Here is a 15,468-nt window from a genome sequence, read left to right as displayed (position 1 = left end):
AGCACATGCAGTGCTGAGGCCATCAGGCCCAACATCACTGTGCACTGATGCACTGACACCGAGGGCACAGACCTAACGTCCTTGGCTTGCTGTCCGAACCGTGCGAGCCTGTCGCTCTGGCGAAAGGCTCGCAGGAAGTATAGCTCGAGCCCCAGGAAGGTCGCCGCCTGCGCTGGGACGAGGCAACTCTTCTGCCAGTTCACCAAAAACCCTAAGGTTTGCCGGTGATCGGTCACCACCTTGGTATGTTCCGCGGCACGGACCCTCGAGTCGGCCGCTAAGAGAACGTCGTCGAGATATAGGAAGACGCGGATCCCCCTCGCGCGGAGGGGAGCCACGGCTGCCTCCACGCACACCGTGAGGGTTCGCGGGCTCAAAGACATGCCGAATGGCAAGCCACAGAACTCGTAAGCCTTCCCCAGGAAGGAGAACCTCAGGTATTTCCTGTGTCTCCTGACCATGTGGACATGGAAGATCGCACCTTCCAGATCCCTGGAAGTAAGAAATCCCCCTGTCTCAACTTGAACAGGCGGGGAAGAGAGCATTCGGGACGGGACTTCCTCAGCGTCTTGTTGAGACGCCGAAGGTCCAATTTTGGACGCATGGAGCCGTCCATGGCCTCCTCCTCCACGGCCAGATCGGGGGTCCCATCGAACGTGGGTGGGCAAACTGTAGCGCGTATCCCCTCTGGAGGGTGCGCCGTAATGGGGACGGGGAACATAGATGCTCCCAGGCATCGAGCCTGTTGGACAAGATGGTCTCTTGTGGCCAAAGGAGCGGAACCCGTTTCAATGGTAAATGGCCTGCATTTATATATAGCGCTTTTATCCAAAGCGCTTTACAGCCAGTAGGTGCATTCACCCATCCACTCACCGATGGCGGCAGGTTACCACGCAGGGTGCTGCTGGCACACCAACGGGAGCAATTTTTGGGGTTCAGTGTCTTGCCCAAGGACACTTCGACATGCAGACTGGAGGAGCCGGGAATCGAACCACCGACCTCTTTTATCCAAAGCGATTAGTGGACGACGCGCTCTACCTCCTGAGCTACAGCCGCCCTTTTTTTCTACTACTCCGATCATACTCTCTTCCTCAATGTCCCCATAGGAGACAGTGAACGGTCATCAAAAGCAGAGAGCATATGAACTGAATCAAGTCTCTCTGCCCGCTTCGCGCTCAGAAAAGAGTATCACCATCTCATCATCGTGGATAGCGAGACTGAACATTTTAGAAACACATTTCTCAAGTTAGAAACTATAGAAATGATCCCTGAAAGTATAGTCATGAGCATATTGCTGGGCACCGGGACCTTTCGATCCGGTGCCCTGATGGGGGGGCGGGACGTGAGAGGCTACGCCCCCCCGCCGCATGGACAGTTCCGTAGAAGCTGTGCATGCTGGGGGAGAACTTCTTAGCTCCGCCTACTGACACGCTGTAGTATCGAAGTAACCCCCCCCCCCCTGTCGTGCGCCTTTCGCAGGCTGGGGGGACTGCGGAGGTAACGTTCTTTCTCGAGACCGGCCGCACGTGGACTTGTCCGACAGTGCGGCCCCCAGGCGAGCTCCCGACCAGCAAGAGCCGTCGGTGCCATTGATGGTGGGCTGTCCTAGGAGCCTCTAGCCGAGGCCAGGCCGTAGCCATGGACCAAGGCGAGCCTAGATGATGGGTATGAGACCCTGGGCGAGCTCCCGACCGAACTCGGGCCTTGGGCACTGAGGACGGTGGGTCTAAAGCTACAAGCCGCAGGCTGGAACTAAGCCCAGCCTTGGCGAGCCAACCGGTGGGCTTGACCTGGGCGCTGCCAACCGAGGCCAGGCCGTGGCCATGGACCAAGGTGCGCTGTGCCCCCAGCCAGGCTCCCTGCACTTGCAGGGAGCGCCCCAACAAGGGAGTGTGACCCATGGAGAGCTCCCAACCACCCCGTGCCTTGGGCACCAAGGGCGGTGGGCTTGTCCTTAGAGCTACAAGCCAAAGGCTGGCACTGAGCCCAGACCTTGGCGAGCTGTAAGCCCTGCTGGACGCGTAGCGCCAGCAAGGAGCAGTATGTCTATTGTAGCGGAGGTAGCTCGCGCCCAATGTACTTAGCACACAGATACTAGCTGCACGGGTGCACGCCAGCTATCTGCAAATACTATCGTTCTGTGCTAAACAGTACTAAATATTGCTATCTGCACCTATGCAAGGCAAGCTAGCTTTCACACTTCTTTGAGAGCGGACCTTGGTCAGCTCTCAAGAGCTTAGCTGCGGACAAGACCGAGGGTTCAAGGCGCCTGTGCAGCGTGCTCGTGCCGAAGGCAGAACACGCACTTAACGTGCCGATTCATACTCGGCCAAAGTAGTTTTACACACGGCCCATCCCCTCCCTGACCTTCCCTGCTCAGTAGCAAGAGGAAGCAGGGAGCTAACCACTAATAGCAAGCTCCCGCAGGGCGCACCCTATTAGCGGGAGTACTGCTTAAGCAAGCTAGCAGGCTAGCAAGAAGGAAAGGCTAGACAGTAAGCAACCCGGAGGCTAGCGAACGTGCGCATGCAATGGTAACGTAAGCGGCAATAGCCCATCCCGAAGGGGGGGCACCAATACCCACAACCTGTTAACCCGAGAGAACAGACGTGGAAGCCACTAGCTAAGCTTGCATAAGCACTGAGAGACAAGCGTGCGCTAACACAAGCCTGCGTACAAGCCGGTGCAGCGAGTCTCTACCCTGAGTAACACGGGGAAGCAAGCGTGACCGCAAGCAAAGGCCAGCGGCCCGCGAAGCTAGTCAATCTCAGAAGAAACTCCTCAGAGGGAGTTACAATCTAGTAGATGCTATTTGCACGAGGCAAGCAACACTTAGCAGACAAGCAAGCTGGCTAAGATGGCGTAAGTACTGAGAGAAGCGGCCCACACAACGTGCGGGGCGAGCTCACCTAGCTAGCGAATCGCCCAGCTAAAATCTCAGAGTGCCCCGTTCGGGGCCGACGCCAATAAAAGCTCCACTACATTTATGTAGCACATCAAATTAATTGTGCCGGTCGTAACCGGCCAGCGTAGCCTCACAGCTAATACAGCACCTAGCTGTTCCCCCCTCTCTCTGCTAACAGGAAAAGCGAGGTTAACGTGCAAGCTAAGCCTGCAACGGTAAGAGCTGGAGTGCTTAGCACACAGACACTAACTGCACGTGTGCACGTTAGCTATCTGCCACAATAACCGGGTGCGTTACCCTGTCTGGGGACGCAGCCAATAGCTGGAGTGCTACAAGGTAGTCCAAGCTAGCTGCACTGAGCAAACTAGCTAACTATCTAACGCGCGCGCTCTAAAGCCGGCGTTCCTAAAGTACCTAGCAACAGAAGCAACCGCACGGATGCCAGCTAGCTATCTGTGAAGACTGTGCTATTTAGCCTGTTGTTCTAGTGCTAACGGTACAAGCTATTCTGCACGTGTGCAACCTAGCTATAGTTATGAGTGCAGACCTGAGTCGGCGCTCAAGCCTAACGTTACCCCGCCGGGGAAAACGTTCACATCAGCTGCACGGCGGCAGCTAAACAACAGTTAACTAAGGAAGATACTCTTAGCTTTTTAGATGACTTGTTCCGACGCCGCAGGGTGAAGGGTACAGGGTCGGGTCTCCGAAGCCTGCTTTATCCCGTCCACGCGACCCTCTTGAGGTGGGCAAGTCAGCCGGAACGAGCCTAGTATCTAAAGCTATGTAATAGAGCTAACTCCTTTAACCGTGGAGCTTTCACAAAACACGTCTTCACAGCGGCTGGAAGAAAGCGGAAGGATTATTCCCTGGGCTGGCAGGACGTGACATAGTCACGTGGATCCGTGTCAGTCCCAGGGGGTACCACGCCACCTACGGGTGGGTGGTCAGGTTTTAATGAAAAGTAATTTTGGAGCAAAATAACAGTCTTCCATGGGGCTGCGTTGCAGCGTTTAAGGCACTAGTGAGAGCTTGAGTTCGAAACGAAGTAAAACCAGCAAGCGTTCTCTGCAACAATCTCCCTTCATCGAGGAAGCTCATAAAACACCTTCAGCCTAGTGCCTCAAAGCGGTGCAATGTGCCGTTTCCCCCAGGCTTGACGCGTTGTCACACGGGCTCGTGACAGTGACTCAACGCTGAAGGATTTCTTTCACCAGAAGCTGGTAAACACACACCAATCACTTCTCCTGTCAGTTAGATTTTTTTTTCTTTGTGAATCCTCACATAGTTAAGTGTACATTTCAGCCGTCAAATATGCCCCCAGACCTCCACACATCGAGCACCAGGAAGCACCAGCCCCACGGGCAAGATGAGAGTGTGACCTGCCCTGCCCACTCTCTAGTGCGGGGTGAATCTTTCCCTCGCGTCACTGTACAAAAAGGCGTTTTTCTCAGCTTCCTGGTGAGACGGGCATTTTCGGTGAAAACGACCTACATTCAAGTGTCGATAACTAAACAACGGAAGGAGGCAGAAACACCATGAAAGTAGAGGCTTTGTTCTGTATTTTGGGATATTCCGTGTATACATAGTCATAGAAGAAAATATTCTGTGGGTCCCGAAAAATCACTGAAAATGGTCAGAAACCCTGGCGGGGAAAGAGTTAAGGTTTAGTACAGTTTCTGTGATAACAGAATATGGATGTAATCGCAGAATTGAGAATTTTAAAAAGCTAAACAAAATTGTGGACAATTTAAACGTTTGGACAAAAACACCCACCAGATATTAAATGTGTGCTGGTCTGCAAAATGACATGCAGGGAAATATATTTTGGTAGCCGATGTGTTTGGAAGAGCATTCAAGATTTGTTCGGACAGTCTTGCTATAGTGTAGCATTATATTTTACATGCTTGCTGCTATATTTAAACTGCTGTGAGATTTGTTTGTGGAGCAATGGGGATGAAAGTGGCCATGCAGAGAGAGAGAGGGGGGAGGGAGAGCTGAGAGCGTTCTGATCATTGCTGGGTCCTCATTTGACCCTCCAAAATCGAAACAGGTTCAGAGTACAGGCGTCAAGGCAGCTTGTCAGAACGCTCTTGGTGCGCGTTTGGCCGTTTAAAACAAAGGGTGGACTTCAAAATGCAAGCGTCAGACGCTCCCAGTGCGTTTGGGGCATTAGGAACAAACACACTGAAAACAACAACAAACTGGCTCACTTCCTTACAGCAATCTGAGCTAAGCAGACTGGCTGCCAAGATGCCCTAGCAGCTAGGGCATCTTAGGTCGCTTTCACATATAAGCTGTTTAGTCCGCTTTAACCGCGCCAGAGTTCGTTTCCTCGGATAGTTCAGTTCGTTGGGGATGGTGTGAAACCGCAAACGAACTCTGTTGCGGAACAAACAAACAAACTCTGGCGCGCTTGAAAACGTGGGTCTCGGTTCGCTTCCAAGTGAACCCTGGCGTGGTTCGTTTGTTGTGTGAAAGCAACCTGGACTAAACACAAGAGCGCCAGTGCATCTCATGCACTCATGCAGTGCATCATGAGTAGAAGACGGTAGAAGGGAGCAAAACAAACACTGCGGCGTGCACACGTGTACAGTACCTGCGCTGCGTTGTGACATACGTCGTCATAACAACATCACATTTATCAACAGCTGGCCCCGGGTTGCCTACCTCCTTCGGTACGTAGGCTACTCTCATCTGCAGAATGAAATGTTCAACAGCTTGCTGCCTCATCTGCTGCTCATATTCGGCACATTCTTGTTAAATAATTATTTGATAGTAAAACCAGAAATCCCAATATCGCAGGTGGTGTTGCTCCATGTCCGTGTTTTGTGGATTCACTTGTGTTGTTCAGTCAGCCCACAGCCAGGCTAAAAGCCCGGCTGAAGAGAGGGGGGGATTTCCCCTCTCTATTCTGTCCAATAGACGAGTGACTGTTTCGACCACGCGACATTGTTTAGAAAGTTTGGTGCTTGTGACAAATTGCTGTGTGAAAGCGAACCGAGCCAAATGAAAATCGCAACAATGTTGCAACTTCACCCCCCCGAATCACACTGAGTCCACCAGCTTATATGTGAAAGCGACCTTAGCTAATAGACAGCACAGTCAGATTGTCAACAACACATAATTTAGCTATCTTGAATTCCATGCTGAGTAACGTTATTCCCCAAATCTGGTTTAACGTTAGCAGAGTTGTTTTTTTTACAAGATAACCAAAGATACTGAGTGCTAGAGTGCTAGCTAACATTATAGGGATGCTGGCACAATGCTAACATTAGCACTTAAGTATCCAGAACTATTGTCTGCTGCTGTTGAATGTAGCTTTGTCTCTTCCGTATAAAACCATCGTCTGGCACATTTTAATCCCATTTGTTTATCTGACTCTTGTCAGGTTTGTTAGCCAGCCTGGCTATAGATACTGTAGCTGCTAATACTGTCTCTCCCCACGTCCAGATTAAACGGCATGTGTCTCTCCATTAGTCTTTGTGTGTATGATGAGGAAGGGAGGGACGAGTGAGAGAACCAGTAGCCAACCAATTATAATTCCTCATGCCTAAACCCAACCCAATCAGATGCAGAGTAGTAAAAAAACCAGAATGGCCAGAAGGAGATTTAGGCATGAGGAGTGATGATTGGTTCGGCCCTCACTCTCTCGCTCGCCCTCTCTTCCTCGTTGTGAGAACTGTGCAGATAGACCCTTTTCACAGGGGCCATTTTGTTTTGAAAAGGCAGAATTAACACAGGTGCAAGCAAAACACTTATGAGGGTTTCCAAATTCCAATCATGGAAGTTTGAAACCCTCATTAGTGTTTTGCTTGCACCTGTGTTTACCCTGCCTTTTCGACACAAAATGGCCCCCGTGAGAAGGGTCTATTGAGTCTGTTAGCAAGCTCTCAAAACTCAACTGGAAGCTAACGTTAGCATCGAGGCTAATGTAGCTTTATCAAAACAAACCCGCTCACTGTTGCTTTTCCTTGCAGCTATGAGGAACTTTCACTTTGTGTTGATTGTAGCGGCGCTTGTGGACAAAAGCGGCAGTGTTCGCCCTGAATTAAAACTGCACAGAGAGCCAAAGTCGACGTCACTTCCTGCTTCAGCATGCACACCAGAGATTTTGTAAAATGCTTATAGAAATTGCTTTACTTGGTCACACCAAGCTATTCAGCAATATTCAGAATCAGGAGAGACCATAGAACACTTATCTCGGACTAAAACGTTAAAAAAAGGGTGGATAAAAAAAAATCAACATTGTTTTTTTGGTCCGAGTTAAAGGAACACTGCCCATTTTCAGCCACCTTTGTATCATTAGAACATCAGTAGTATATCAGAAAACTGTAAACGGTTTTGAAGTCTGTCATTTAATTTGACAGTTATGTCATAGATGAATGACTTCAAAACCGTTTACAGTTTGAGAGTTGATTTGAGTTAATGAGTTATTAAGTTGAGTTAGTGTGGACCAGTGATGTCATTGGTCCACACTTTAACACTCAATAACTGTCAAATTAAATGACAGACTTCAAAACCGTTTACAGTTTTCTGATATACTACTGATGTTGTAATGATACAAAGCTGGTTGAAAATGGGCGGAGTGTTCCTTTAAATGTTCTATGGTCTCTCCTTATAGCTGAATCGCTTGGTTTGACCAAGTAAAACTATTTTTTATAAGCATTTTACAAAATATCTATGCGAAAATAATGGCGGATGAAATCTCTTGGTGCGTATGCTGAAGCAGTACGTTTAGTTGACTTTGGCTCTCTATTTCCTGTACACCGCGACTCCTCCCGCTGTCTCCACCGGGCTATCTGACCAGCCGCAGGCCAGGCAGGGCTTCTTTGAGTCAGAGAGCCTCCTCCGCTGTTTGATTTAGCCTACTGCATAAGGTTGACATCACTGCTGTATTTGCTGGCCAGAACAAAAATAACAACCCGTTACACATGATGGACGGTGTGCCCGGTCAGCTCACAGGCATAGAGTACCACAGGAATGAGTCCTAAAAGACGGAAGTTAGCATCACCCGATTCCCTTGTCCCTCGATCATCTTCACAAATGAGGACAATTTTTATAATTTGTGAAGCGTTTTCTGAAAATCGTGATTTTTGGCGATCAAATTTACGCTCCAAAAATCATCAAAGTGGTGTTCATTTGTGAAGATTATCTTGCTGAACACAAAGGTATGTGTTTCATAAACTTTTGTTAACCACAGACCTTATTTCAGGCATCTAACCAAAATCCCCATGTACAGAAATCCCATTGACTTCCAGACGAGGAACCAGGCGATGCTAACTTCTGGGTTGGCCTACAAAAATCAGGCATCAGGGGTTTTCAAAGTCTGACATTGTGGGCCTCTCCCCAGACAAAGCTTGGAAGAAGGTGGCCCCCTCACTCAATTCCTGGAAGCTTACTGGATCGTGATGATCTCATTTGATCCCATAAACACTCAGCAATTGAGCCCAGATAACCTGACATTGTTGTTTGACATACTGTACTTCAGACTGCACCAAATACATAGAAAAGTGTCTGAAGGCATTTATATTTATTATATAAAAAAATATTATATGAATATTTTTTTTACTTCCATTCACTGAGCCTCCCCTGAAATGGTTTGGAGCCCCCCTGGGGAGGCCCGCCTCCCACTTTGAAAAACTCTGGCCTACATCATCCCTGCGGTACTCCATTTAGAAACACTATCTCCTCGCTGATGGAAGGTCTCATTTGATGCCTCACAACTTACATGATGTGAGGCATATTTAGATTGTTTCATAACCCATTAAAAGTTCCCTGTAACTGCTTTAAATAAGCATTTATTTAACACTAATGTTATTGTCGGCACTGCCTCTGTTTGGTGCAGTAGATCTTCTCTTTGTGTGTCTGAAGTGCACTTAGGCCCTACTTTAAATAAAATAATTATCAACTAACTAAATGTCCACAGGCTCCAAACTCACTTTCTCACCACCTTCCCCAAACTGTCCCCGAGCAGATTTTAGAATGTTTGTTTATGTTAATTGACAGAATCAGCAATTTAAGCTAATGAGTGTGCGTGTGTGTGTGTGTGTGTGTGTGTGTGTGTGTGTGTGTGTGTGTGTGTGTGTGTGTGTGTGTGTGTGCGCGCGTGTGCGTGCGTGCGTGTGTGTGTGTGTGTCTGCATGTGTGAGCTCACCTCATTTCCATGCATGTTAGCGACGTATTTAAACTCCGGGATGCCGACGGTGTGACGCTGTGGACTGATACCCAGAACCAGAACCCATAACTCCTGACCTGACAGACAGACAGACAGACAGACTGTTGAGGCTTTTCACACTATGCTTAAACTGGAATTATGCTTCCCGCATCGGCGAGTGAGTGTCCGTGCGGAAAAGTGACGTCAAATCAGCCGACACGCCCCTCCTCAAGGCTCCTGTGCGGACGGTTTTCGGGAAAGTGGTAATCAGGGCCGTAGCCAGGGTTCCGAAATAGGGGAGGTCCAGCAAGGGGAGGCGGATTTGGCGGCGCCCGTTAGAAAAAAAATTGAGGTTTTTTTCCTCCCTTTTTAAGCCATATTTAGAGTAATATATCATTTTAAATCAACATTAGGATTATACTGTTGTGATGTCATTATTCAGCGTTTGAAGCTCAATTTGGGCCGTTTGAAGCCAAATTTGGGCCGTTTGAAGCCCTATTTGGGTCGTTTAAAGCCAGATTTGGGCCGTTTGAAGCCAGATTTGGGCCGTTTGAAGCCCAATTTGGGCCAAGTCCAATTTTACAATGAGATGCACCCACTTTAAACCTGAATAAAGTAATAAAACCACTAGTAAACCAGTAGGCGGCGCCTGGCCTGCTGTTCAGTGAGTGGCCTGGCCTGGCCTGCAAAAAAAAAAAAAAAAAATTTTTTTTTTTTTTTTTTTTTTTTTGGCAGGCTGAAATATTAGGGGAGGTCCGGACCTCCCCGTCCTCATAGCTAGCTACGGCCCTGGTGGTAATTGTGTAAATGTCTAAATGTATCCATGTCCTGTCATGTGCTGTTTCATGTTATTTCAGTGCTATTATATCTGTACTGAAACTAAATACCACCAACCTGGTTGTGTGGCAATAAAAGTATCTTGTATCTTGTAGATAGACAATGCACCCATGCAGCATCATGACAAGAGAGGGGCGGGACAAGACACAATCTGTCAAGATAAACACTAACAATTATATGACATGCAGGAAGGGCAAGCAGACAGACAAGGGCTAATGGTTGTGTTCACACACCTGATTTTCTTTTAACCATGTTTTCATAGTCTGTTTGAAAGATTTGTATGTGTTGCAGTGTTTCCCACAGGATTGTGAGTATTTGTGGTGGGGGACCACAGACCCCCTAGGGGGGTGCGCGGGCATGCCCCCCCGCAAGATTTTTTTTAAACATTTTAAAGTAAAATGCATGAATTTGGTGTACTTTGAGAAAGCTTAAGAGCTAAATTAAAAGGCTAGATCTATGAAGAACATGTCATCATTACTGTGCTGTGGGTTTACAATGACAAACTAAATTTCTCCCTATAGGTCAGGGATACTCAACTTGCTTTGCCACTTTCGTGAAATGATAGAAGGCGAGGGGCCAGTTAATAAACAAACAATATACATTTTTCTGTAGCGGATTGTAGGTTTTTGGGGTGTCAGACGGAGTTTAGGCTGACAATGTTGTGTACACCGGATAGTTAGTTAGGTTAAGTTAGTTAGGTTAAGTACATACGTAAGTGCCTGGGTAGCGAGCAGATGGCGGTATTTGACAATTTAGCAGCTAAATCATAGATTATTGAAAGATATTCCATATTCCAGACTGAAATGCTATAACAGAAGTATTGGCCAGAATGACATGAACATTTATTGGATTCTTATTCAGCGGGTATCTTGCATGTTGCGTTCAGGTGCACTGTTTTATTTTATTTTTTTGGTCGGTCAAAATCCTTTTGTGGCGGCCCGCCACAAATTCCTTTATGTATGGGAAACACTGTGTTGATATTGCGAATGTGGGATGTGTATGGAGTTCCGGAACTAAAATATGAGCAAATGTACTTCTCAAACAGAGGCAAGGAGAAACAAAGGTCTGTCTCTAATATAAGCCTGCTTCCAATAACGCCCTGCTACCCTCCTGCAGCCTGGGCCAACATTTGGGTAATACGGTACCTGCGGTCTACATGCACAGTAGGGGGCATGTCTAGCTATGGGATCGACATGACCGTTTAGCAAGGTATAAAACAACAACCGTTCTCACACACACACACACACACACACACACACACACACACACACACACACACACACACACACACACACACACACACACACACACACACACACACACACACTCACACTCACTCACTCACCCACTCACTCACTCACTCACTCACTCACATGGATCCATGCCAGGTGGTGTCCTGGATTAGCTCAGATTAGCTGTGTGTGTGTGTGTGTGTGTGTGTGTGTGTGTGTGTGTGTGTGTGTGTGTGTGTGTGTGTGTGTGTATCAGATTAGCTCTCACAGATTGAATGAAGTTCTTCTCCTCACTTAAACTGCAGTGTTCTGATGCACACCTCTACCCAGTCAGTAAAGTAGCAGTCAGTCATGTTCAAACAGGTAAAAAAAAAATAGATTTAGAGCGTTATTTAGCCTCTTCCAGACAAGCTAGCATGACATGGTTGGTACCAATGGATACCTTGTCTCAGAGGCTTGACAGCCGGGTGATAATGTCAGTAAATTCGAAACGCAGACATCAGGGGATAATTCCGGAGGTCCCCAGATAATACTTATCCAGTGCGAATAGGGCTTTGCTTGTAACAACTTCAGTGTATCTATCGCCTGAGTTCTACTGCTTATGCCCCTATGTGCCCATTTGCTGTTTACTGATAGGCTTAAAGGGATACGCCAACATTTTGGGAGATTCGCCTATTTGCCATAATGCTGACAGTAAATGGAGAATGTGGATGCCTGTCACCCAAAATACAAAATTCCAACAATGGCAGAAACACTCGCATGTACATGTTGTAACTTCAGTTTTGGTTAGTTTTGTAGGGAAGGACACACAAAGTCAGTTATAGAAGTGGCTGCACCGCTAAAAAATGACGCCGCTATAGCCTCTGAAAGACATTCATTTGCGACGCGGTTGTGGGCGGCATAATGGGCCCCCTAGCGGCTGGGCCCCAGAAAGCTTCCCACCTTTTCATATGGGCAGCAGTGAGCGTGTGCGCGTGTGTACCTCTGACAGACTGGCCGATGCTGTACAGGTGTGTGATGTCAGGGTACGAGGCGTTGACCTGCAGCAGGTAACGCTCCATCTCTCCATTGTCGTGGTAACGGAACTCCAGTGCTGCAGTGACACTCAGGAGGAGAGTTGACATCACTGCTGCCACAGGAAGTGACAACACTGCTGCCACAGGAAGTGACATCACTGCTGCCACCTGGAGGACTGCTGCCACCTGGAGGAGAAGCACACAGGAGATTACATCACTGCTGCCACTGGCACCTAGAGGAGGAACACATAGGAAGTGACATCACTGCTGCCACCTGGAGGAGGAACATACAGAAAGTGAAAAAAGAAATCACTCCTCCAGACACTTTACATAATACTACAGTTTAGAGAGCCAAAGTCAGGCCTTCTTCCAGTTTAGGCATATAATCCAAGGGATTTTCTGCCATTCATTTTTCCATAGACATTTAGTCACACTTGGTCAAACCAAGCGATTCAGCTATCCTATTTAGAATCAGGAGAGACATTTTGGTCACTTAGACGTTTTGGTCTGAGTGAAATGTTCTATGGTCTCTCCTGATTCTAAATACAGTATAGCTGAATCGCTTGGTTTGACAAAGTAAAACAATATTTATACGGATATACATGTATGGAAAAATGAATGGTGGAAAATCCAGTTCAAATAAGCTATGGTGTATTACTGTAAAAAATGAAAAAACACATTTTTACCTACACACATACACACACACACACACACACACACACACACACACACACACACACACACACACACACACACATAGACACACACACTCTGCATGAGTTTTTATTATAGGATTATTATTATGAAATATTATCTATTATAGCCATATGGCTTATCATTAATCGATAAGTCACAGTGTCAGTAACTGATCAGTCCTGGACCTTACCTGTCAGTCTGCCTGTCTGTCGCTCTCAGTCCGCACATGACTCCAGGTCCGAGGGTGAGACAGTTTGGCCAGACTGTCTCTCTGCAAACAGGACAAGTCTCTCTCTCTCTCTCTCTCTCTGCCTCTCTCTCTCTCGCTCACTCAGCTCATACAGAGAGGGGCGGAGCTTATAGAGAAGTGACCGGCCCTGCTCTCTATTGGGCAACACAGTGTGTGTGTGTGTGTGTGTGTGTGTGTGTGTGCGTGTGTGTGTGCATGCGTGTGTGTTTGTGTGCGTGTGCACACACATGCGTGTGTGTGTGTGCGTTGGGAGGGACCCAACAAGTTTGTGAATGAGAAACAGAGAGGAAACTTTGTGACTGATGATTCATTCAGTAAACAAGGTGAGAGCTGTGCTGCCTTCAGGCGCTGTGGGGGAAAAGTCACACCCCCGTTTTCTCCCCAATTGTACTTGTCCAATTCCCCTTGCTGTCCCGGTCGTTGCTCCACCCCCTCTGCCGATCTGGGGAGAGTTGTAGACTAGCTAGCACATGCTTCCGCCGATACATGTGCAGTCACCAGTTCTTTTCATCTGACAGTGAGGAGTTTCACCGGCAGGCCGTAGCGCGTTGGAGGATCATGCTATTCCCCCCAGTTCCCCTCCCTCCTGAACAGGAATCTACCGAAGCACTACCCGGTGCCCGCACCTTTTATTTTATAGATTAAATTAAAGTGGTTCAAAGGGATTACAGGATTGCAGTGCAGACACACTGGCTGCAGGCAGTTTAATTTTGTCCTTGTTAACAGACTAGACTGGTTACCGAGCGGGCGGTGTGTTTCCGTGTCTGGTCTTTTGACGCAAGCTGCGAGCCAGGCATGAAGTACAAGTTGAGACCGGTGCGGAGCAAGACAGAGCGCTACTGGCTGCTCCAGCTGAATTTACGCGTGGCATCGCTTGCGAATCCAGTGTGTTTGCATCGTTAGAGCTGCTTCCTTAAGACTTTGTGAAATAGAGTCAGTCATCCTCTGCAGCCTCAGTTTTATCCTTTAAAGGGGGACTTACCCCTCAGATTTCTGGCAAAACAGCATGCTGCTTGATTTAAAAAAAGAAAGACAGCAGATTGCATCCGCTAGTTTGTTCGAATGCAAATTGACTGCATGCGCACTTGTAAAAGAAGCAGAAGAGCGTCTTATCTTGTCTCCCTATATACTCTTTGTCTTGGCTCACACCGGAAATAGCAGAAATAATTACCGGAAACAATGCCATGACAGTTTGCCCGCATAGAGAAAAACGTTATATTAGAGCTACAATATCGTTATAAATATGCTGTGCTGTATGGGAAAAGCATGACTCGACATGGTTGAAAGTTATATCAAACTGGTCATTCAGTGCCGTTTTACTGGCTAATAAGATAATCCACAGACATTGTTATGAGCAGTTTCATGGAGGAACTATTTTCTTTTGACCAAACTACACCCTCTAGCTGCTATCCTGAGACTGCAAAAGAAAATAGTTCCTACATGAAACTGCTCACAACAAAGTAAGTGCATTATATTGAGTAACGGGGTCATGATTTCTGGAAAGAGACATTGCTGTTGAGTTTTTCAAATGTATTTTTTTGGCGCTCCGAGCACTACAAGCCGAGTGCCATCCAGTTCCATTGTATTCAAGAGAAGGCAGACATCTCTGCGGCCGATATCTCCAAAACTCAGGCAACTATCCCAAAACGATATAGATGGATAAATAGCACTACAGGTGAGAGGAGAAATATGTATTTTGGATTTTAGGCTGAGCTGTCCCTTTAAGATAATGAAAGATAAATAATGAAAGATAATATAATAATAATAATACAAGCAATACAAATTTAAATAAATGATTAAATACTACACAAAATAAATCGATTATAGTAAACTGCAAAATGTTAATAACATAAAATGAAATAAACAATAATGATAATAAATTGAATACTGTAAGTATAAAAACTAAAACTTTAACATTACATAAAAGCCAGACTGTATAGATGCAGTGTGAGTTTAAGGTGTGACGCGTCAATCCGCCTTTCTTCTCTGTCTCTAAAATAAGGAGTATGACTGAGTGGAGATGAGAATAAACACTCTGATTCTGGAAGAGCTCCCGCTCTGATCCTAACTAGCAGGTTGTTTAGCCAGGCAGGTGACTCCACCTGCCAGCCGCCAGTGGAACTACAACACAACAGAACACATCCATTGGAACCAAGGCCATGTCCCTCTGTGAATTTGATCCTGGAGGTGTAAACAAGCTGAACCGATTCATTTATATTCTGAGTCATAACAAAAGCGATTCATTTATATTCCATATTAAAACACTGATTCATTTATATTCTGAGTCATATTAAAGGTATGCTATTTCATTGAAAAACATTTTCTTTATCTTTATAGAAAAGTTTCCTTTCAAAAACATCAACTCTAACACACTAAAT

General features: G+C 46.8%; 1 protein-coding gene across 1 annotated transcript in view; it reads right to left on the bottom strand.

The window, feature by feature from the left end:
• The window catches only part of cpm (carboxypeptidase M), a 64,532-nt gene extending 51,423 nt beyond the window's left edge, over nt 1-13,109 (bottom strand). Inside the window, exons 1-3 of the mRNA XM_083632364.1 lie at nt 13,031-13,109; nt 12,111-12,330; nt 9,060-9,157 (exon numbers count right to left, since the gene is read on the bottom strand). Coding sequence (XP_083488490.1) covers nt 9,060-9,157; nt 12,111-12,300 — 288 coding nt within the window. The 5' untranslated portion in view covers nt 12,301-12,330; nt 13,031-13,109. The remainder of the gene's footprint in view (nt 1-9,059; nt 9,158-12,110; nt 12,331-13,030) is intronic.
• Nucleotides 13,110-15,468: the final 2,359 nt, after the last annotated feature.

This window comes from Poromitra crassiceps, assembly GCF_964638095.1.
Source record: "Poromitra crassiceps genome assembly, chromosome: 2".
NCBI classification, from domain to species: domain Eukaryota; kingdom Metazoa; phylum Chordata; class Actinopteri; order Beryciformes; family Melamphaidae; genus Poromitra; species Poromitra crassiceps.
This window is presented reverse-complemented; position numbering and strand designations above follow the sequence as displayed.